The sequence below is a fragment of the Gadus macrocephalus genome, chromosome 21 (genome assembly GCF_031168955.1).
Source record: "Gadus macrocephalus chromosome 21, ASM3116895v1".
Taxonomy (NCBI): Eukaryota; Metazoa; Chordata; class Actinopteri; order Gadiformes; family Gadidae; genus Gadus; species Gadus macrocephalus.
Genome location: NC_082402.1, coordinates 4035812 through 4060070, shown reverse-complemented (window position 1 = coordinate 4060070; position 24259 = coordinate 4035812). Strand labels below are relative to the sequence as shown.

Genomic DNA, 24259 nt, shown 5'->3' with positions numbered 1-24259 from the left:
TGTGTGTGTGTGTGTGTGTGTGTGTGTGGTATGTGTGGGCGTGGTTCTACCCATCCATCTGACTTTCTGAAGGTATCTTCAGCCCTTGAGCTGAACATTTGCTTATGTGTCTATGCAAATTGGCGTGTGTATGTGCGTGTGTGTTTATGTGTGTGTGTGTGTGTGTGTGTGTGTGTGTGTGTGTGTGTGTGTGTGTGTGTGTGTGTGTGTGTGTGTGTGTGTGTGTGTGTGTGTGTGTGTGTGTGTGTGGCTTTGGGGAATGGATTAATAATAGATTTGGTCAGAGTCAGGGGACTAACAAAAACAGTGACAAAAAGTTGGAGCGATAATTAAAAGTTGTGTATTCAGTATCTGTAAAGCGCTTATTTTACTCATTTGCTTTATTACATACGCAGACTTAGGCCTACATTTAATCGGAGACAATGCTCATCATGAATTGTAAGTTTAGATTGCTATTTTCTCTAGTTACTCACAATGGAATGCCTCAGGTCCAAAGCACTATCCAATGTAAGAAGGGCTGGTTATGTCGAATCTTGGACATGAGTACAAGGAAGAGACTGAAAGAAAATGCCTGGGGATAAGTTCCAATAGGGGGGGGGGGGGATGTTGTAACTTGAACTTTGAAGGTAAAATATCATGCCCCCTGCGAGGAGCCAGACGCCAGAAGTCGTCTAGTACGGAGACAAACGGTTCCGTGCAAGAAGGAAATTAATTAATAGCAAAAATCCGGTCTCTCTCTCTCTCTCTCTCTCTCTCTCTCTCTCTCTCTCTCTCTCTCTCTCTCTCTCTCTCTCTCTCTCTCTCTCTCTCTCTCTCTCTCTCTCTCTCTCTCTCTCTCTCTCTCTCTCTCTCTCTCTCTCTCTCTCTCTCTCTCTCTCTCTCTCTCTCTCTCTCTCTCTCTCGCGCTCTCTCTCGCGCTCTCTCTCGCGCTCTCTCTCTCTCTCTGTGCTGAAAGAATGCCATTAAACTGAGGGTAGAACCAACTACAGAGGCGGAGCGTACCCGCCCTGACCAAGTATATTCACTGGAAGAAACTCGAGGTGGAATGCGGTGAACCGTCTAGTGCAAATTCTTCCACGCTTCGGCCCGAGAAACAAGTCGTTCCTAGATCTTGCCTGCCGATTCATTGGTGTCACCCGAGCAACGTACACATGAAAGACAAAACGACCGCTCTGACTTGTAAGTAAGATCAAAAATGATATTTAGATTTTTTTTAGACAAACCGTTGGACGATGAGGAATTAAACCGAACCCTAACCTGCTAACTTTGATAGTCCGGTTCTTCAACCCGCACGCAAGGGGTGGGGGGTGATTTTCCATTCCGTTCTCTGGACAATCCCGTTCACACCGTGATCTGTGGAGCTGGATTTAGACCTGGTGGTTATCTATGTAAATGTGTTTAGAGATAGGTGGCCCGTTATATGTTGGCGGTTCTTCCTCGTTCTTGGCTCGAGTCCTCACCAGTCCCTGCAGCGATCGGGCAAATACGCGCTAAGATGGCAACTTCTTCAGACCTCAAAGGTGTGTTTTAATGTACAATATTGATTTAAACATGTTGCAGTTGCAGGCCTGTGTATAACTATCATCTGTTTTATACCCGTGGCATTTATTGTAGCGTATGGTGGAGAATCGAAGGATTAGTCTATCCTAATTCAATAAGGAATATTGTTTTTCTACTTTGAATTAGTTGAACTAGCATTATATGCTATAATCTACAATAATGGTGGTGTCCATCTCTCGAGTGATGTCGTTTTTCGATTGGCTTTTGGAAGACTAAAGTTTCAGGTCCCAGCTGTTTGAGTTGTTCGGGTCTACATACAGCGGCGCAGGACGTCCGCGGATTCTGTTTACAAATGCAATGCAAATCTTTTTAGTGTTTGTTAATGTTTATATTTCCCGACCATATGAACGAGGCCCCAGGATTTTAAGGTTAAAGCTATATATATTATGTGTTTTACACTAAACCCAGGCAGGCTCCTATGTTACGTAACTGTTTCCCATCGTGACCGTCTGTTAGTTTGTCCGGCCACAGCTGCCAAACCACTTGCAGGATTATCAACTTGATCGGTCACAACTCGGTGTTTGAGATGGCCTTTTAAACCTGATGGCCACGGTCACGGCCCTGATGTAGCCTATCCATTCCTTCACCGTGGGAGACCCGTCGGCTGTCGCCTACTTTTTCCACTCACAACCAGCCGCTCTTTCTCTTGGCCTTGATCCCCTTCTATCTGAACGCAGCATCTCTGTGTTGTGTATGACGTGGCTCATGAGTCACAACCAGGGGGTTTTAATACACATTATAATTATCGATCGAGCTCATACATGAAGGTAGGCTTTTAGGGGATTTAAAGCTGTTATCAGTTTAGTGAGTAGCCGTAGGCAGATTATGTTGTTATTAGTAGGTTGAAGGTAAAACAGACGTATGATCGCAAATAGATACAACGGGATTCTGGGCCATGCGAATCTGGCGAAAACCTATTTAGGAATTCCAGTAACAGCCTACATACAAAGTAGACTACACCTTGTTCTTGATTGTTTTTATTCGTTGCATTAGACCACTAAACGTCAATGAGTTGCAGTGGCGCGTAGAAGCGCAAAGCACGGTGATTGGTTAGGATGGGGGTCAGTCTTTGACCTGAAGAGAATATGGTACAGGAACACGCCCACCAACGTCATAGTACGTCAGAGGGGAGGAGAGAGCGAAGACCGCGCAGTCAGTCCCTCCCTCCTCTCAGCCCTCATATAAAGCTGCCAAAATGCCGAGATAGTTTAGGTACAGTTTTGGAGAACATTCATTCTTTTCTTTGGAATATACACTTCTCTACTATGACGATACAAACAGACATAGACACATCAGCTCTGACCGACTCGAAATCGCGAAGGATGGTAGCATTGCTAACTGGTATGAGTTGTACTACTTATTTGGCATTGTATTTTATAATTACGAGAATAATGTATTTTTTTAAATTACTTGATTTTTCTAAATCGCCTTTTTCGATTTTTTCTTTGTGTGTGTTCTGCAGCTTTTATGAAACAGAGGAGAATGGGTCTGAACGACTTCATACAAAGGATTGCAACAAATTCCTACGCCTGCAAGCAGTGAGTAACTCATCATATTATTATTGTTATTATTCTGCACAGTACGTGCCTAAGTACATTACAAGCCTGTATTTACAACCCATCTATTTCTCATCAGTAATTGAACATAGCGGTTCATATTGTTCTCGAAAACCATTTGGGATGTCCATGTCGTGTTCATGGTTCATAGACTGTTATTAACCATCTTCCTTTTCTGCTTTCGCTTCCTTCTCCTCTCTCAGTCCTGAGGTTCAGTCCATCCTGAACATGAATCCACCTCAGGACGCCGCTGAACTCATGAACGCCAACCCCTCCCCTCCGGTGAGTAAACCACCGTCACCCTTGAGGAGTTGAACATCTGCCCACGTTGATTAGCATGGACTGATCCTTTGAGTAAAACTGCACCCCCCCCCCTGTGTGCTCCCATATCTGTCTGTGCACGACATCAGTCTCAGCCGACGGCCCCTGTGGTGAACAATAAGACTTGTGCACCTCAAATTGCGACGGAGTCTGCCTTTTGTTTACATCTGCGCGCGCACTCCGGGTGGTGTGATCGCGACCTGATCGATGGCTCTGACCTATTTCCCCTTCTCTCCTTCTCCTTTCGTCCCCCCCCTCCCCCTCCAGCCCAGCCCGTCCCAGCAGATCAACCTGGGCCCGTCCTCTAACCCCACCGCCAAGCCCAGCGACTTCCACTTCCTCAAGGTGATCGGCAAGGGCAGCTTCGGCAAGGTGCTGCTGGCGCGCCACCGCTCGGACGACCAGTTCTACGCGGTCAAAGTGCTGCAGAAGAAGGCCATCCTCAAGAAGAAGGAGGTGAGCCCGTGACGTGATGCGCGAAAAACACGCGCACACAAAGAAAACACAAGACGCCGCACGCAAAAACGAAGAGACCGATGGTGTGGCCTTGTTTTAACGCGTTCCACCCTTTGACCTCCCCCCCCCCCCCCCCCCCCAAGGAGAAACACATCATGTCAGAGAGGAACGTGCTCCTGAAGAACGTAAAGCACCCGTTCCTCGTGGGTCTGCACTACTCCTTCCAGACGGCGGACAAACTCTACTTTGTCCTGGACTACATCAACGGGGGAGAGGTGAGGCCAGCCACACTTTCTACTTTTGTGTCTCAACAACAACAACAACAGCAGCAATAGTCGAGTCTGCTACACCTGGGTGGAGTTGGGTGGATGACTTGTGGTGTTTGGTTGCTCAAGAGATACTACTTTCTTCTTGTTGAAGGGTTGTTTGTTCAATCCCACTTCGAATCCTACTATTAAAGTGAGGCGACCACCCGATGTGAATCTTGCTTGGTGCTTTTGAGATCTCCTGAAGGGGGGCATGTAAAATGAGAATGGCCGTCTGCGCTCTAAAAGCGAGCTTTTATTGAGGCGGTTACACAGCGTGGTTGTTTTAAGGGAGATTCTACTGATGATAGTAGAGTACATTTTTTATTTCCCCCCGAGGTCCAATTTGTGACCACTTGGATAAGATGGTGTTTAAATAGGAGAGAGAGAGAGAGAGAGAGAGAGAGAGAGAGAAAGAGAGAGAGAGAAAGAGAGAGAGCGAGAGAAAGATGAATAGAGATGAGGTTCATGGGCATAAAGGTTGACAGAGCATGCGGACATCCTGTCATGCGAAGCTGAATCAAAGCTGTCAGTCGCTGTCTTTTCTTTTCGAGAGGATACGCCTCTCAGGAAACCATTGGGTGGGGGGGAGGGGGGGGGGGCGGTGAGACAGAATTAGCAGCACTGTACAGAGCCTGTGTATTTAAAAAGCAAAAGCAAATTTCCTGTGATTGTTGGCAGGGCAGAGACGGCGCTGATAAAAAAAACAAAAAAAAAAAACACATTTCCTTGCCTTTTTCCTCCCTTTTTCTCTGTTCTTTATTGCCTTCCCGAACGCTCCATCATCTCCTCCACCTTTCACCCTTCCTCCCATCTATCTTTGCGTGTCCAAGTTAACTCTTTCACTTTCTCCTTCCCCTCCTTCCCACCCACCTCATGGGTGTCATTTCCTGACACAAAGTTTCCCCGTCTGTCTCCGTGTCTCTCTGCCTGTCCGTCTGTCCCTTTCTACTTTGTCTCCTAATCTGTTCCTCTCCCACACATTTCCCCTGGTTTGCCGGCGACCCCCTCCACCTCCAGCCATTAGCTCCCCTCTTTGATATGCGCCGTCATTAGCCCGCCGCTCCTTCCAGGACCCCCTTAATGGCTTCCCTTTAAACCAAGGCGGGTGCGTCGGTGCTGCTCACATTCAAAAAACCAAAGTGCTGGAAGCAAGGGGTGCTCCTGACACTCTGTCCCGATCTCTCTCCTTTTCGTTTCCCTCCAGCTCTTCTACCACCTGCAGAGGGAGCGATGCTTCCTGGAGCCTCGGGCGCGCTTCTACGCCGCCGAGATCGCCAGCGCCCTGGGCTACCTCCACTCCCTCAACATCGTGTACCGGGACCTGAAGCCCGAGAACATCCTGCTCGACCAGCAGGGCCACATCATCCTCACCGACTTCGGCCTGTGCAAGGAGAACATCGAGCTCAACGGAACCACGTCCACCTTCTGCGGTACACCCGAGGTAAGGGGGGAGTCTCCCGTGGAATTCGGATCTCAAACTAGTCGCCGAAATCGGAATCGTTTGTTAATGTCCTCTGACTTGTCGCCTCTCTGCAGTATCTGGCTCCCGAGGTGCTGCACAAGCAGCCGTACGACCGGACGGTAGATTGGTGGTGCTTGGGAGCTGTGATCTACGAGATGCTCTACGGCCTTGTGAGTACATGTTACGACTCTGCACACTGGGGGGCTCATCGCGTGTGCTGTATTGTATGTGCCATCGATTGGTCGTAGGCATCAGCGGACACACAAGGGCCCACGCCACCGCGTTAATCCATATCGATTGATCTGTTGGAATCGTGGCGCCAACGTCGCTACAACGAACCGAGACGGCAGATAACGATGCTAACTGTGTTAGATTACCCTTGGATTGTACATGTTTTAAAAAAAAAATTAATTAAAATGAAACTAATAAACGTTCACTTTATTAGTTTCCAGCGGATATCTGAAACTCAAATCCTGACCCGTTGTGTCTCTGTCCCCCACCAGCCTCCGTTCTACAGCCGCAACACAGCGGAGATGTACGACAACATCCTCAACAAACCGCTGCAGCTGAAGCCCAACATCTCCAACGCAGCCCGGCACCTTCTGGAAGGTCTTCTCCAGAAGGACCGCACCAAGAGACTGGGCTGCACAGACGACTTTGTAAGTGTGTGTTTGTGTGCGCACGTGTTTGAATGTAGTCCAAGTACTTTTGTCACCGACAAAATTGTATTTTCTAACGCCACCGCGCCTCGACGTGAACTTGACTCTTTTCCGTCTGTTCGCTTTCCAGACTGAGATCAAGAACCACATGTTCTTCTCCCCCATCAACTGGGAAGAACTGAACGCAAAGAAGCTCACCCCTCCCTTCAACCCCAACGTGGTGCGTTACCCAAAACGAACAGTTTTGCCTCAGAGAGGATGTTGTATGTTTCTGTGTTGTTGTTTTTTTGAGCCACGGAAACTCTGCTCTCCAATCATCGTCTTCCATATCTCCATATTCAAACAGTTTATAACCTAAGCATTACTGACTCCCTTCTCTCTTTCTCTCGTTCTTCAGACGGGCCCTAATGACCTGCGGCACTTTGACCCAGAGTTCACGGACGAGCCTGTGCCCAACTCCATCGGCTGTTCCCCTGACAGCGCCCTGGTCACGGCCAGCATCAAGGACGCTGCCGAGGCCTTCCTGGGCTTCTCCTACGCCCCGTCCATGGACTCCTACCTATAGGGGCCACGGCAGGAACACTGCACTGTAGCAGGGGTGCACACCACGGACACTATTTAAGACACAGGGAGGTGGCGGATAAAGTCGACGGGCGGGTACCTTCACGGACACAGGGGGGGGCAGCGTGCAGGAGAAGACTTGCACCTCGCCTTCCCCCCATTCCCCGTCTGGATGATGGAAACTGATGACCATATCCAACCCATTAATCGTTTGAGAACCCCCCTCCTTATCTATTCTGAGCGTCGACCCCTTTGGAAGAGTTTGAGAGGAAACGCAATTTGAGGGTCTGCCTGCCAAACCCACCCTGATCCCTCACCTTGAGCCCATGCCACACCCATGTCCTGCGATATAGCGCGATTCTTAGTCGGGGACATTTTGCACATTAGCTCTGATAGCTGTGAGGCTCAACTTGAAACTACAAAAAACACTATCCCATGCATGTGCACTTACCAGTAGACAGACTCGGAACAATAAAATAACCAACCAGAGATTTGCACAAACGCGTCAAAGGGGTTCAAGGCCTTTCCCACAGGAGGAAGACTTGGGTGTACCAACCCCATTACGTGGTTTCTAAACTTCATCTTACGTAGCTACGTAGCGTGTTATTTTCTCCGGCATGGCACCTGTGGGCCTGCCTATCAATTTTACAGAGCAACATGGAGATAGTGTGCATGTGGTGCTTTAGTTTCTTTGCATTGTTTCTATTTTTCCATTTTATTGCAAATGGAGATATTTAAAGCTGAATGTTACTAAGGGGGACTTACGTGTGGGGGTTCATCTTAAAAGGTGCCTTTAAGTTTCTTCTCCAGCAGAAATTGTTTGTTCTTTTCATTTTGTCTCCAACTCCTCGTTTTGACCTTATTGTCCTGTTACGGTCGATTGTTTGGTTATTTATCTTGTGTTTGATGGAGAACGGTCGGCGGAAAGGAACAATGTAGCACAAAGTCTGTACCCAGGGTCAGTCGTCGATACGTTAGAGCGTTTGGTTAAGATTTAAACAGCGTGGGAAGCGTTCCACAGACACTGGCTCTGCATCTGACATCAAACTGACAACGACCGATAACGGCCAAGCTGGATGGCACTAGGCTAGAGCGAGAGGGAGAGAGAGTAAGGAAGATAACTGCTGCTGTGAACGGTGTGTGTGTGTGTGTGTGTGTGTGTGTGTGTGTGTGTGTGTGTGCGCATGTGTGAGTGTGTTGCCTAAAACCGTATGTGTGCTGTGTCTAAAAAATCGTCCCTATCTTTTATGTTTGTTTACCAAACGAGTCCCCCTCATAATGTCTTCCATAAGCCTCCCGATACCGAACAAAGTCTCATTAACATCTGAACTCGACATTCCATTGTAATATTGCTGTTAACACAGTTTGAGGGTATTTAAGTTTATTTGTATATTTGGAGTTACGTGTACTAGTTTTAATGTATATTGAACAAAGACATGATGGTATGCCTAAAATATGTATATGTAACAATTTATGTTAAATGTATTGTAAATTGTAAAACTTTCAGATTTATGTGACCACAAATGGTTTGCAATAAAAAATGTTTAACTTAAGACCTATGCCTTGTCCATTATCTCTTATTGTCATATTTTTTTTAACGGTTTTTAGTAGTTTCGCATCGTATCATCTTGTTACAATAATAACTAATGGTGTACCCTAGCTGTTTTATTGTAGCCCTGCAGTACGTCTTTGAAGTGAAAGTCAACCAAAAGCAGGATCTGGGCCTATTTCAAACGAGTCAGCAATGTCTCAGTGGCCACCCAATGAAAACTTCTCTTGCTTCTCTTCACAATAACAGTAAAGAATGCGGGAAAATTATGCTGAATTAAAACGGTGAACATTGCTCAAGAACGGGACTGTAGGACTTGGTGTATAGTTGGTAGGGATTCGAGCCTGTGACCGACTGAGTAGCGTCCTACATAAGCAGCGAGTTAGACTTCAACCCTCCTGTGTGCGTCAGCAGCACTGTTATGCAACTTTTGATTGTGTGTGTGTTTGTGTTTGTGTGTCAGAGGGTTGAGCATGGATTAACTGATAGGGCCTCGGTAGGTCAAAAGATTTGTCTGAACCCTGTGTGGAAAGTCAGCTGGTGCAAGTGAGTTCCATTCAGCCCTACTGACTGACTTTGAGGAGCGTCTTTTGATTGTGAGAAAGTATGTTAACTGTTGAAATAACCATTTTACAAAAATCCAGGAATAATGAAATAAGATAAATCTCCTATCTTTTATATGGAGCAAAATAATGTTACAAATGTTTGACTTGGAGAAACACATCTTTATGTTACATGAAAGTTTCACATTGCCTTTAGCAGCAAGGTCTTTACCTCAACACCGTCTACGAACATTGGCAAAGAACATGTCCTCTCCACGCTGTTTTCTTACCGGTCAGGTTACTCATAAGTAGTCCATTATCGCCATCTGCTGGTCATGTTGTGTCAGTACAGCTTCTTAGACCAGCTAATTGCGATATAAAGTTTCACATGTTGGGATTCCTGTGTTTAATGTTGCAAACGACCCCGCTCTTGGGCCTCAGGGTTAAAGCGTCAAGGATGTCAAAGGACTGTCCTGGCACCAGACTGAACTCAAACCTCTGAAGCAGCTTGGCCATCACCACTTTAGCCTCCATCTGGAATCACATCATACACATTCTCAGTTTGTGATTCTGGATTCTTATCGGAGTTAGCATGTTTGGTGTATCTACCTGTGTCACCCACCTGTGCAAACTTCTGTCCCAGACAGGAGCGTGGTCCGAGAGCGAAGGGGTAGTAACAGTAGTAAGGCCTACAGGAAGATGGCTGCAGTAAATACACAACACTCTCTATCATTCATATAAGCCCTCAACTGAAGTAAATGTGGAAATCAGCAGTTCACATTGAAAGATTGGTTTAAGATGGGTTTAAGATGGGTTTTAGTCTGGAACCTCTCACTGCCTTTTAGATTTTCAAGGGCCATGATCAACGGGCACAGACCAAAGTGATATGGACGGAAATTGGTAGACCTTCAACCAATCAGAGCAACCAATAGTGTGAGACTTCAGCGGCAGCCATCTTGGTCATTTATGAAAAAGCCTCAACGGTGCTCCCATAGAGAGCCTAAGTAACGACCCTTCCACTGTCCCCATGGGACCTTATTTCAGGGGAGAAAAAAAAAAAGTATGCTAGTGCATGTGAACATGATTTGTCTTGTTCCCAGGCTATGAGCATTCAATATCCACTATGCTCCTTTTTATGTAGACCGCTTACTTGGGTGCGTCTGGATGAAACCGGTCCGGATCAAACGTCAGTGGGTCCTTGAAGAATTTCTCCATCCTTCCACAGACATGAGAGCTAAACTATAAAATACACAACAATTCACTTCAAACAATATTACTATCACCATTTGCCTTTTCTATGAAACTCGTTTCAAGGAGACTTATTTGACGAGATCAGAGACACTGGGGCAACTCACCACGCACAAAGCTCCTGCAGGGATGTGAACACCGCTGATGGTCATGTCCTCTGGCAACTGACGATTGGTTCCGGGAGCAGTGGAATACATCCTAAGGGTCTCCTTCAGCACCTGTCAGACGAGTATGAGATAAGGTGGAATGACTTGTGCTTCTTCAATCCAAGACGGGGAAATAAGCGTGTCCCCATGAAAAGTACAGGACCATTAAAAGAATGACAGAATTACAAAAATAAGAATAGCAACTTCAAAACGATACGCCAAATGTCCACACGCTTTTAAACTCTTAGCGATGCAGCTGTAAAGAGATTCACTTGAATCAATGTTCGGCCCTTCATCTTGATCCTTATTAAGGATCTACCTGTGAGAGGTAGGTCAGCTCTCCCAAATCATCATTGCTTATCTCCTGCTTCATTCCAAGAACAGCATCCACCTCTTTCTGCGCTCTGGTGAACATAACAGGTTACAGTTATGTCTGTGTCCATCTCATAATTAAAGAATTAAAGTGTCTCATTGCTGCTCGTATTGCTTCTCACTTTTTCATGATGTCAGGGTTTCTTGCTAGTTCCATGATGCAGAAGGCAAGCTGATTGGCTGTAGTATCCTGTCCTGAAAGCAGTCATGTCTCAATACAATTATTGCTGATCAACAAGAATATGTTCACTGATAATGGGTAAATGATTCATTATCAAGATGTTTCATACAGACTATAATTATGTCTACACAACGTATAAAGATATCAATTAACATTCATATCGAGACTAACCTGCGATGAAGAATGTCACAAAGTTGTCCAACATAAGATCCTCATCTTCTTTAGTCCTTTCCTCTTCTTCAATAAAGAAAGTATTGGTATTTATTATTCTATCCATCGATCAAATGATCCATCAAACTGTACTTTGAAATGCTTAGCATTTAGGTGTTTCACTTTGAAAGGTAGCTGGAGCCACTGACTACAAGGTAATCGGAATCTGTTCAAAGCATCATTCAATATTAATTCTTTCCATTGATAGAAACATTTTCGATTGGTTTTGGATTGATTCTGTACTCATTGATGTCCATGACCAAGGATGCTAACCACCATGCTGACCAATCAAAGAACAGTACTCCTCCTGCATTGACTTCCCTTTGTCTCCTTTTATCTTGCAACAAATTAATTTCAAGGCATTGCTATTCATGAACCAGATTTTATCATGGTATTTTGAACCCAACCTTGTCCAGCTGATTTGATGATCTGAGTGAGGATGTCTTTGGGTACATCTTCGCCATTTTGGATGGCGGTTCTCCGTTTGGAGATCCAGGCTTCTCCTGTGGTCCGCAGAAGCTGGCACGCCTCCCTCACCTCCTTGATGAACGGTCGGTTCTTCGGCATTAGCTGGAACGGTTAAACACTGAATCATATAAGCAAGTTCATCTTCCATCAAAAGGTTTCTGGGTTTGATTCCAAATGTCTGCAGCCATCCTGAAGAACCCCTTGGGCAGGATACCTCACTGCTTACTTCTCCTTAATTACATAGTATTTAAATTCACTGTTGCTCATGAAAGCAATACAAGTGTCTAATAAATAGTAATACGTAGTATCCAGTGTGAAGAAATTTGCATATTGACGCCATATCTGAAAATGATAGCATGTACCTGAAAAAGCATGTCTCGGGTGGTATGAACCATGGCTGTCAGACACATCTCAATGGCTCTAGGGAAAGGCGAGTCCTTGTTTTGGTTGAGGTCCAAATCGACTCCAAAGGCCACCTGAAAATTAGCAATAAAACATCGGTAGATCATGCAGATATTTTAAAGCATTTTGAAGGAAAATGAAATTCTGAGAATGGGATTTGTGAGCAGTTGAACATTTGAGAGTGACCAGGCAGGGAAACATATGACATATGAAAAGGAGGACAGACTTTGGATTACCTTGGTGATGACATCTAAGGTCACACGGTTGAACAACTGGAGCATCTTTGCCTCTTTTTTGCTGTCTGCTAAATTTGTGAGTTCATCCATGAGGTTTTCTGCCCTCTCGTTGAAGGTCCCCATCAGGCCCCTGAGGTACCTGGAAAAAAATGATTTGGCCAGTCTTGGTGTCAGCACAGAAAGCAATGGATGGGAGCCTGTCCCTGGAAATGTCAAAAAATGTCTAAAAATAGGATTCTAAAATAGATTTTTTTAAATATTTGAATAGATTTTGTAATGGATATTAATTCCTGGACAGATGGTAATTACTGTCATGTTCATCTGATAGGTTGTGATGCGATCTTGATACGCAGGTCTAAAGTCTTTACGATGGTATAAAGTATATTGCCTTCATACGATAAGCAGGCGTGACCGCTCACAATCAATAGGCTAACATTACAATATAAAAGGATTCCCTATTGGACTAGCCTGCTTTTGACTGGTTAACCAAAGCTAAAAACCCATCATAGTAAACCATTGGGCCCAATATTAACTACAGTACGACATTTAATATGATAATAGGAAAATCATAAATTGTTTAATTTTTTTTTCATTAAAAAAACTGCTGTTGCTACATGGACCGCCAAACTACAAACGTCCCCGTTTTTCCTTTCAAAACTCTGGTCACCTTAGTGTCAACTTACAGACTGCTGAAGGCAGGGTCCATTATCCGTCGTTGTTTATGCCACTGCTCGTGGTCGGTAGCTGTAAGCAGGCCATTTCCCATAAACCTATGTTGGGGGAATAGAGAAAAGTGCGTACAATTGGAGAGATTATTGCGTCGGATTTGAACATTTGAGATGACACCAATTGGTTGAATATAATAGAATGTATCAAATGAACCAATACCTTCTCTCACAATACATTCTCGTTGAAACCATGATGATAATAAGCATGCACAGAAATAAACAAGTGTTTTTGTACTTTTAGACTTAATTGCTTTCTTTGAGACAAATCTAGGATATATTTATCAATAGATTAGAGAACTGTATTGGCCCAGTCTTGAATTGGTTTAGGAGTTATATCACTGACAGGGACCTTGTCTCCCTTGGCTCCCATTATACCTCTTCAAAATTCTTGCTACATTCCTCAGCGACCTGATTGGAGCGAGCAGGAGAGCCTTGTGCAAGAGACAGCCTTGTTTACTGTTAAACCTTCTGCGGTTTTCCCTGTTATTGTAATTTGTAGGCTACTTTTATTTTACACTCAGTTCATGTTCTGGGCACTTGCTGTTATCATTTACTCACACTTACTTACAGATTGATGTTGAAATCTTATATACACCTACATTCAATTATAATTATGAAGCATCAATCAATATTATCAATATTTTATGTTCAAGATTCCATCTCAACAAATGTGATACTGAGAGATAACTATAATTGCATTACATTGGTGTTTATATTAATGGCAGGTTTAAATAATCAATCCGAGAAAATGAGATTACCTCGATCCAAAAAGTCCAAAGAATAGCTTGTATATGGGCTTAGGTTTTAGGCACTTAGGGGACATCAAGATCTCCTGCGATCACCAGAAGAAACAAATATCAAATAATGAATTCCTAATATTTGTACCATTGCACTCTTTATTGAGCCATTTTTGAGTAGCATCCATCAAGCAGCAGCAGGCCAGGACCCGGACAACGCACTGGGGTGTGGCACGGTTCGACCAATGATCCAGATGCCTCGGACACCAGCCTTCCGAGTTGTAACGACCAGACAATTTCATGAGACAATTACAGAGTCGAACGGGAACGCTATAAGTGCTCCGAGACCGGAAATTACAACTCGGAAGGCTGGTGTCTGAGGCATCTTGATCCCACCATTTAGGCGCGTTCGCTGTCCTGGTGATAACGAGACGGCTCACCGGTGATGACGCTCAAGCTTACACGTGTTCCCGACAGTGACCGAAGATGTGCACTGCGTTGGCAATCTAAAAGTTCTTCACAGCAGTTGTTTTTAATCTGATAAAAAAGAGTCAGAACTAAACAGAATTTAGTAGGATCAGTTTCAAGTGTGCATGGCTTTATTTCCTTGATGCCTATCACCTGCTATCCTATTGCTTTTATTTATGAGAAGCACATACAGTGTTGCCACTGAATGGAAGGCAACACTTGCCCTTATCTAGAGTTGATTTACCAGTAGGCCTACACAACGTTTACAACTGAGAAAGGTCGATGCCAACAGACGGTTACAACGTCAATCAATAGTAAAGTTACATGATGGTTGATTATTTTATATTGAGCAAAACGTTCGTGTTCCACCATGTTCATGCGCGTCACTAGTAAACCAAGCGTCACCAACTGGGCAACTCTGTTATCAAAATTTGGCCCAGGTTGCCGAACGGAAGAACGGAACAGCGTCATGAGGTGTCGTTCACGCAAACTTTCCGACGTCGCGCAAATCTTTTCCCCATAATTTCCCGCCATGTGAAAGCACCATCAAGGCTCGATTCCACCGGAGGCGTACGCGCCGCGGCATGGCTGCGCCGCGGTCACCGCTGCTGATCGCTTCCACTCTAATCAATGAGACCATTTCCACCGTGCGCGCCGCGGAACGTTTCAGCAGCGTCCCAGGAGCGGCGTGCCGCGCTGCGGCGCTATCTTTCCGTCGCACTTCTATTTTTGCCACGAGCCGCTGCTAAACCGCGTCAATTTCGACAGAGCAGATCGAGCCGGACAGGAAGTGAAAAGTAAAAGCCATAGAGCATCCGGTCAATTTTCTAAATAAAACACAATACTCAGTTCATATAACTTCACATCAACATTATTACATTATTGTCAGCAGTCAATCAATCAAAGGGTCGGCAACATGGACGACGAGAGACTCATTGTCGAAGTTCAGCAACATGAAGTCATTTATGTACCAAATCATCCTTTTTATAAGGAAAATGTCAGTAAGGACAAAGCGTGGCATTTAATTGCAATAGTTTTGGGAGTGGAAGGTGAGTACGTTAGGTTTAGGATTATCGCGTGATCTCGCGTGAATACGGCTGGCTCGCAAGGCAGCGCTACGCTGCCGGTACGCGCCCGGTAGGAATGGACGCAGGGCAGAGGACGCAGCCGTTCCGCGGCGCGTACGCGTCCGGTGGAATCCCGATGTTAGAATTCCGAGGGATGAAGACAGAAAGGGGCAGTGCCTCCGAGAAATGCCGACAGACAGCTGGGAGATTTCCCGGAAGACTGGCGTCCGAGGAATCTGGAACACACCAGGTGTGATCCGTAATTTCCACAATTCCTCACGTTTAAATCCATCGTCTATCTAATTAGCATACGTTTTGGGTAAGGGTTATATATATATATATATATATATATATATATATATATATAAATATAAATATATATATATAAACGTTGAAGAACATATTTACTTTTTTTAAATTAGATTAATTATTATTAATAATTGTTTTATTGAAATGTAACAAAAAAATTGACGTTGATAACTCGACTGGGGCAGCTAGGAGGCGACTGTGACGTAAAAAGTCGAGAAAAAACCCGGAGAAAACAGATCTGCCACGCCACAGTGCGTTGCCACGCCACAGTGCGTTGCCACGCCACAGTGCGTTGCCACGCCACAGTGCGTTGCCACGCCACAGTGCGTTGCCACACCACAGTGCTGTTACCAAACTGTTTCTGGCTCCGGTGTTGTGTCGAGATCGGTTTCCCCGTCGAGATGTGTTTCCCCTAGTCCCCGCCCCCGTCCGAAATTACCCGAAGAGCGAAGGAAGCGCGCGTACACAAAAAGCTCGCCCACGAGCTGCTGTGCTCGTACCACAGAGGCACTTTGGAGAGAGCTAAGGTTCAAAACTGACTTTCTTTAGCGAGTTTTATCTGAAGATGTTGTATTGTAGATTTCTATCAATAAAAAATATTATTTTTGTGAGAGACTTTTCATTTTGAATGTTATGGACTTTTGGAAGGAAGTGTGCTCATTCATAATACTGTCAGATACTGTTCCCCCTCTGTTCCATAGGAAAGGAGGCTCACACATCTTTGAAATTCATACTGCTGACTTATTTCCCCACAACAGATAAGTGCTGTGATTTTCAGGCTGATATCACTAAATTTGACCATTTAGAACAGGGGGAACGGTATCTGACAGTAATATTCCAAGCTGTCAGGATGTGTTCCCCCTGTTCTAAATGGTCAAATTTAGTGATATCAGCCTGAAAATCACAGGACTTATCTGTTGTGGGGAAATAAGTCAGCAGTATGAATTTCAAAGATGTGTGAGCCTCCTTTCCTATGGAACAGAGGGGGAACAGTATCTGACAGTATTATGAATGAGCACACTTCCTTCCAAAAGTCCATAACATTCAAAATGAAAAGTCTCTCACAAAAATAATATTTTTTATTGATAGAAATCTACAATACAATGTTACGCACCTGGCCTAGAGGCGCCAGGCTACACAACAAAAAGACAGGAGACAACAGTTTCCCAATCAAAATAAGTATTTAATCAAACCAAACCAATCCAAGTGCTCAACTTATAATAAAAGTATGGGATGTGGAAGTCAGTAAGTCTGTAGTGTGGAGTGTGTATGCATGAGTGGATTATAGGTGTGTGTGTTGTTTTAACATAAGTGTTGAAAGGTGTGCATGGATGTGGAGCTGAAAAGAACAGAGAGGGAAGGACTGGGGAAGCAGACTCTTATAGGGCGTTGGCACCCGGGCCCAGGTGCACGCCAATCACTCCTAATGACCAATTGAGTAGGCCTAGGTCTCTGCTCCCCAGTCCTAGAAACAAATGAAAGACACAACATACAGGGAACCGTCACACCCCCCCCCATAAAGACGGAGTCCCAAAGGGATCACCGGCAACCCATTTAACCTTAGATAAATATATACTATCTACTCCCTGTCATACCCAACCTCTACTCCAATGGCCGCCTGCCCACTGTCACAGGCCTTCACCCCAGCAACCGGTACCACGGAAGCACTTTAAGGGGTGCAAGACAGACAGAGGCAAAAAGGACCAACGGAGACCGGACCTCAGTCATGAGGAGCCCGTGACAGCGCATCGGCCACCACGTTCTCCGCCCCTTTAACATGACGAATGTCCAGGGCATAGGATTGCAGGAACAGTGACCATCTTATCAATCTCTGGTTTGGACACTGCAAAGAATGTAAAAAAGTCAGAGGGTTATGGTCTGTATAAATAACCAGGGGGGTACTACCGCCAACATAAACATCAAAATGTTGCAGAGCTAAAATCAAAGCCAATGCTTCCTTTTCAATGACAGAGTAATTTAGCTGGTAAGAGTTGAATTTCTTAGAATAGAAGCTAACAGGTTTATCTATGCCCAGGTTGTCCTCTTGCATTAGAACGGCCCCCGCCCCCACATGACTAGCATCAGTGTAGACTGTGAATGGCCTGTCTAAACGGGGAGCTGCAAGAACCGGAGCAGCACACAAGAGCTTCTTAGCCTGCTCAAATGCTTCTTGGCAAGCGGATGACCAGACAAACTGTTCCTTAGCCTTCAGCAGGTTAGTGAGAGGCGCCACAACTGTCGAAAAATTCCGACAGAAACTACGATAGTAACCTATCAGACCAAGGTAACGCATGAGTTCTTTCTTTGTCGTTGGAACTGGATATTTCGCCACTGCCTGAACTTTGGCATCCACAGGACACACTTGGCCCTGTCCAACCACCCGACCGAGGTAGGTCACAGTCGCCCTCGCAAACTCACACTTTGCAAGATTGACCGTGAGCCCAGCCCCCCTCAAGCGATCGAACAGTTCCCGAATGCGTTCCAAGTGAATCTTCCAGTTGTCCGAATAAATTACGACATCGTCCAAATACACTGCACACCCTGGCATATCCCAAACCACTCGATTCATCAGCCGCTGAAATGTAGCAGGTGCATTGCGAAGTCCGAACGGCATGACGTTGTAAGAATAAAGACCATTAGGTGTTATGAAAGCGGCAATCTCACGTGCTCGTGCTGACAGAGGTACCTGCCAGTATCCCTTCAATAGATCAAATTTACTCACGAACTTTGCAGAGCCCACCTGATCAATACAATCTTCCATTCTGGGAAGTGGAAAAGAGTCAGGTTTAGTGACATTATTCACTTTACGAAAATCAGAACAAAAACGAAACGTACCGTCTGGCTTGGGAACCAAAATACAAGGTGAAGCCCAACTGGATGCGCATGGCTCTGCAATGCCATTTTTTAACATGTAATCAACCTCGGCTTCCAAATAATTACGTTTATCTGCATTTACCCTGTAAAACCTCTGTTTTATTGGTTTCGCATCACCAATGTCAATGTCATGTTCGATCAACTGAGTACAACTCGGTGTATCACCAAATAAGCATGGAAACTCCTGGATTAATGCCGCCAGTTCCCTCCGGCCGGTTGCAGGTAAATGAGACAACAGTGTATCGAGGCATGCAAGCGCCTCTGAATTTTTAACACGACCATGCACCAACGCTGGATCTGGTGTACCCAACCCATTTTCTTCTACCTCCTGACTGGGAGACAAGACCGGAACTGCCATGCAAACTGCATGAGCCAAGCCAACCTCTGGCTGCCCACACAACACAAGCGTCTCTGAAGTGCATGAATAATAAGGTTTAAGCAAGTTCACATGGCAAAGTTGGGTTGGTTTCCTACGTTTAGGTGTTGAGATAATGTAATTTTGCTCCGAGATCTGCTTTACTACAGTATGTGGACCTGAGAATTTTGCCTGAAAGGGTGAAGTAACAATAGGAAGTAAAGCCAACACCTGGTCTCCAGGGCTAAACACCCTGAGCTCTGTTTTAGTGTCATACAACCGTTTCATTTTATCCTGAACTGATGCCAAGTTTTCCTTAGCCAACAACCCAGCTGTATAAAGCCGATGGCGGAAACCATTAACATAATCAATCAAATTCTTTGGAGGCTGTGCCTCTATCCAATCGCCCGACAGTGCAGCCAAAGGACCTCTTACTGTATGAGCAAAAACCAACTCATTTGGACTGAACCCTGTGCTCTCCTGTGTTACCTCTCTAGCCGCAAGCATCAGCCAAGGCAGACCCTCTTCCCAATCTTTTCCCAGCTCTGTGCAGTAGGCGCGCAAGATAGCCTTTAGCGTTTGGTGAAATCGTTCCAAAGCCCCCTGACTCTGTGCATGGTATGCAGAGCTTTGATTGTGGTGCACACGCAACTGCTTCAGAACCTGGGAAAACATATGAGAACAGAAATTGGATCCCTTATCAGATTGGATGACCTTAGGAATCCCAAAAATAGAAATAAATTGAGAAAGGGCACGCACAACTGGCCTAGTGGTAATAGTACGCAGAGGATACGCAGCCGGATAGCGAGTTGCCTGGCACATTACTGTTAACAAATACACCGCTCCAGATTTTGAAGGAGGTAGAGGACCTACACAGTCTATTATCAAATGTTCAAACGGCTGGCTAATGGCCGGAATGGGATACAATGGTGCTGGTTTCAACTTTTGATTAGGCTTGTCAGTTAACTGGCATGTATGACAAGTTTTGATGAATGCCGACACATCTCTCTTCATACGAGGCCAAAAGAAATGCCTAAGTAGTCTATCGTAAGTTTTTCTCACACCAGCATGTCCAGATTCATTATGTGCTACTTTTAACACTGACTGGCGAAGTTTCTCTGGCAACACAATTTGGAACACTGGTTCACCCAAAAACCTTCCTTTATGTGACAGCCATTTTCTCACCAACAATGAGTCCTGCAGAAAATACCCACAAGCACTGTCAAACAGCTCCTCCTCTGGCCGTACCAATGGAAATATCTCCTTCAGATAGGCATCAGCCTGCTGTTCCGCAACCAGATCTGAACGGGTTATGGACAATGGAAAATCAGAAAGAGGTATCGAAAACTTTTCAGATACTTTTGTCTTACTTGAATCATTTAAATGAGATTTCTCTTTTAACTTAGCCATTGCACGGGTCACCGCACCCGCTGTAAACACCTCTGGGAAGTCATGCTCACATTCATCAGCTTCCTCCGTTACCAAGGGAACAGAGGTCACCACTGCCGGCGGCGGCGGGACCCCAGCCCAGACCTTAGCACCCACTAGGTCGTTGCCCAGGATCAGCGTCACACCCGGAATAGGCAGTGCTGGGCGCACAGCGAGCTTTGCTTCTCCCTGGAACAGTTCACATTTTAGGACAACATTATGCAAGGGAACCAACAAAATATTCATGTCTATGCCCCGGATAGGAACCTTATCACCAGTGTCAGAAACATTAGTCAACGGGAGAACACCAGCTTGAATGAATGAATCAAAAGCCCCAGTGTCCCTCAAAATAGTTACCGGTACTTCTTCCCCACCCTGCACCAAAGACACAGTCCCCTGCATGATAAATGGACGGTAAGAACTCAGAGCTACAACCGATGTATCCTCATTTGAACCGAAGGTAGGTGTAACACAAGTGGACACCGGACGAACTGGAGCTGCCGTAGCAACCCCTTTTGGTTCCCAATGACCTGCCTTAGGGGAATTTAACAAGAAGCAATCTTTTTTCCAGTGCCCCCATTTGTTACAGTGATGGCAAACCTTCCCCGAGTCACGCACATCCCTACTGTTGGCGTTAGCTCTGGAATCGACAGGCAGAGGTTTATTAAATCGGCCATGCGACTCACTGGCAGCAACATAATTGCCACCGCCCGCTCTAAACTCTCCACGGTGCGTTAAGACAAAGTCATCTGCGAGCGCCGCCGCATCTGCTGCGTTGCGTGCTTTCTGCTCACTGATATATGTTGCCACACGAGCTGGAACAGAATCTTTGAACTGCTCCAAAATCATCAAATCTTGTAAGCCTTCGAAATCTTCCACCTCCGAGGCGTTACACCAGCGGTTAAAGCTCGTCGTCAAATCACGTGCAAACTCCAAATGACTTTGTCTGTCATGTTTCTTCCAAAATCTAAACCGCTGCCTGTACGCCTCAGGAACGAGCTCGTACGACTTCAGTACCACCGCCTTAACACGGGCATACTCTTGACTGTCAGCCGCATTCATAGCTGAAAAAACCTCTTGCGCCCTGCCTGTTAAGACGCACTGCAGCATCAATGTGCGCGCCGAGTCAGGCCATTTACGCACATCTGCCACCCTCTCAAACATGGCAAAGAATGCCTCAGGATCACGTTCGGAAAACTTGGGCACCAGACGTAGATTGCCACTAATGTCAAACCCCCCTGCAGACCGTTCTGCTGGTTCTGAAAACAATGGTGCAGCCGCTGAAATCTTACCATCCCCTATCAAGTCCAATCTATTTTGCTCTACCTGCAACTTAGCCAGTTCTGTCTGCTGTTTCATTTTTTCAATAGCATACTCACTATCTAGCCTAAGTTGTTCCTGATCAGTTTTTAATTTCGCTTGCAAAATGATTAATTCTTTTTGTTGGTCGAACGTCAACCCTGACATAGCTGCTGGTGAAGGCACCTCCATTGCGGCACCTACTGCGGGAGAAAGAGACGCCTCCTCTTTCTTATCCCGTTCCTCAGTTGAAACCGCTATACCACATAGCTCTCTTTTCAAAACTTCCAACAATGTCTCCTTTAACCTTCTATCACTAGCTTCAATTTTCAACCCAAAACGATCTGCAACGTTCAGCAATTGGTCTTTGGTGCATTGATTTAAGAGCTCCACCGAGGGAGACTGAACAACGTCATCCACTGACACCATCCTGGGTATTGTGCGCTTTAAGAGCCTCCTAGCTGGCAAACCAAACAAACTAAATACAATACAAGTGTCCCCCTAGCCTATATAAACCCCAGCTAACTCCACCCTCTTCGTGTGCCGGTTGCGGAGGATTTCTACGCACTGAAGGCCACCGCAAAGGCCTAGCTCATACCAAAGGGGAGGAAAGGCAACCAATAACTGGCGACCCGCATGCCCCCCTTAGCCGTGCCCCCGAGTCGAGATATTCAGTACGAACTTCTCGCTACTGCCGCACCTGACGCACCTAGCCACCCCCCGGCCTAAACCAACGAGCTATTTTACCCAGGCAGCTAAGCGCACCTACCGGGGACACTCGTATCAAACAAATACAAAAAAAAATAAAATAAACAACCAGCCAGGCAACTGTTGGCGTCCCAAATGACGTTTACTTAGCTGCACAACTACCAGAAATAAACAAGTCTCCAACCGCACAAAATGAACCAAACAGCTACCGTACTGTACTGAAATAACCAAACCTAATCAAATTAACTCAAATTTAAACAGATGAATTCAACTCATAACAATTAACTGCATCTCCCCAAAGCCTGAATAACAAGCCTGTAACATTGCTTTGTCTACTCACCGGACTGTTGACCAAACAATGGAACGACGGAACCTCCCGGAAAGATTCCCAACTGACGTCACTCCATTCACAAATCCAATACAGGAGTGAGACTAAATTGACGCTCCAAACTCACTGTACAAACAACTTATTGGACGAGCCCCCACTTTGTTACGCACCTGGCCTAGAGGCGCCAGGCTACACAACAAAAAGACAGGAGACAACAGTTTCCCAATCAAAATAAGTATTTAATCAAACCAAACCAATCCAAGTGCTCAACTTATAATAAAAGTATGGGATGTGGAAGTCAGTAAGTCTGTAGTGTGGAGTGTGTATGCATGAGTGGATTATAGGTGTGTGTGTTGTTTTAACATAAGTGTTGAAAGGTGTGCATGGATGTGGAGCTGAAAAGAACAGAGAGGGAAGGACTGGGGAAGCAGACTCTTATAGGGCGTTGGCACCCGGGCCCAGGTGCACGCCAATCACTCCTAATGACCAATTGAGTAGGCCTAGGTCTCTGCTCCCCAGTCCTAGAAACAAATGAAAGACACAACATACAGGGAACCGTCACATACAACATCTTCAGATAAAACTCGCTAAAGAAAGTCAGTTTTGAACCTTAGCTCTCTCCAAAGTGCCTCTGTGGTACGAGCACAGCAGCTCGTGGGCGAGCTTTTTGTGTACGCGCGCTTCCTTCGCTCTTCGGGTAATTTCGGACGGGGGCGGGGACTAGGGGAAACACATCTCGACGGGGAAACCGATCTCGACACAACACCGGGACTGCAGCTCGATGCTATTCCTCCTTGTTCAACTGATGGGCTTGTTGAGGCACTGAAATAACTTTATATTTTACCTTCGTAGCCTCTGGACAGGTCACCAATAAAATAACAATATGAGCTGCATTAACACGAACAACAGGTCCATACATTTCAGCACTGTGAAAGAATAAAAAGACATAAGACATTATGAGAGGTAACTGTAATGATAAGTGCTAACAAAGGAGCTGGGTGGAGCTCGAACATCAAAAGATGCTGGATTGACTATGCTGTACCGCAGAGTGGAAGTAGACCGAGGGAGTTCAATATTAAAAACACAAGTTCTATTCATGATGTTTTATTTATAGATGAATAAGAACATTACAGTAACCGTATTTGCTTTTTACCGTGCTCATAGTAAAAGTTGCCCACTGCCTGAATTATCAATAGTTCTAACCGAAACCTACTTACCACTGTTGGAATTTGTCGTGGAGAATTTTTCCACCCTCCGTTTCTTCTTTCATCATCGATGAATGCCCAAATAAAAAGCTGCAATGATCAAAGTAATTGGTCAATCGTGCTAACCAAACGACTGAGCCAGAAAGCAGTTGGAGAGTTCTTACCTGTCTCGTGGTGGGCCAGGGATATGATCATATTTCATGTGAATGTGTTTGATATACAAACAATAAACAAGGAACGCAACTGCAATCAGAAGGAAACAATAGAACATCGCATAACAGGCCCAGTTTGTCATAAGGTAAAACAAACCCATTTTAACTTGGAGGCTATTCGGAGTGCAATCTGTTTCTGGTGTTCACAATGCTATGGAGGAGGTAGGCCTACTAGTGTTTTCCTCATGCGCACTTTGGGACCGTTGATTAATATTTAGCCTACCAGTTGACAAAGCAAGCCACTTAACGTTACACATTCTACTTATACCCGCGATTACCCCGTTTTTTTTTTTCCTTTTTGGTT

The 24259-nt window shown here is 45.3% G+C and overlaps 2 protein-coding genes across 5 annotated transcripts; one reads left to right on the top strand and one right to left on the bottom strand.

Annotated features, from left to right (window-relative positions):
- Positions 1-961: 961 nt before the first annotated feature.
- On the top strand, positions 962-8436 carry sgk1 (serum/glucocorticoid regulated kinase 1). 3 transcript variants are annotated; one of them, XM_060041770.1, is made up of 11 exons: positions 962-1179; positions 1403-1520; positions 3023-3098; positions 3320-3398; positions 3705-3893; positions 4037-4168; positions 5406-5642; positions 5738-5833; positions 6167-6322; positions 6453-6542; positions 6720-8436. In XM_060041770.1, exons 2-11 carry the CDS (start codon positions 1421-1423, stop codon positions 6885-6887), a joined length of 1323 nt encoding a protein of 440 aa, XP_059897753.1. In that variant the 5' UTR covers positions 962-1179; positions 1403-1420; the 3' UTR covers positions 6888-8436. The 3 variants fall into 3 exon arrangements, with proteins under 3 accessions (XP_059897753.1, XP_059897754.1, XP_059897752.1); XM_060041771.1 differs by lacking the exon at positions 1403-1520 and having other exon boundaries at positions 965-1179; XM_060041769.1 differs by lacking the exons at positions 962-1179; positions 1403-1520 and adding an exon at positions 1572-2901.
- On the bottom strand, positions 8020-24251 carry LOC132449891 (cholesterol 24-hydroxylase-like). Of its 2 annotated transcripts, XM_060041767.1 has the most exons (15): positions 23908-24251; positions 23756-23833; positions 23383-23464; positions 13724-13797; positions 12921-13007; positions 12238-12376; positions 11962-12075; positions 11539-11701; positions 11093-11158; positions 10863-10935; positions 10688-10772; positions 10330-10440; positions 10125-10213; positions 9597-9663; positions 8020-9508 (listed from the first exon to the last, which is right to left on the bottom strand). In XM_060041767.1, exons 1-15 carry the CDS (start codon positions 24054-24056, stop codon positions 9359-9361), a joined length of 1527 nt encoding a protein of 508 aa, XP_059897750.1. In that variant the 5' UTR covers positions 24057-24251; the 3' UTR covers positions 8020-9358. The 2 variants fall into 2 exon arrangements, with proteins under 2 accessions (XP_059897750.1, XP_059897751.1); XM_060041768.1 differs by lacking the exon at positions 11093-11158.
- Between the last annotated feature and the right edge of the window lie 8 nt (positions 24252-24259).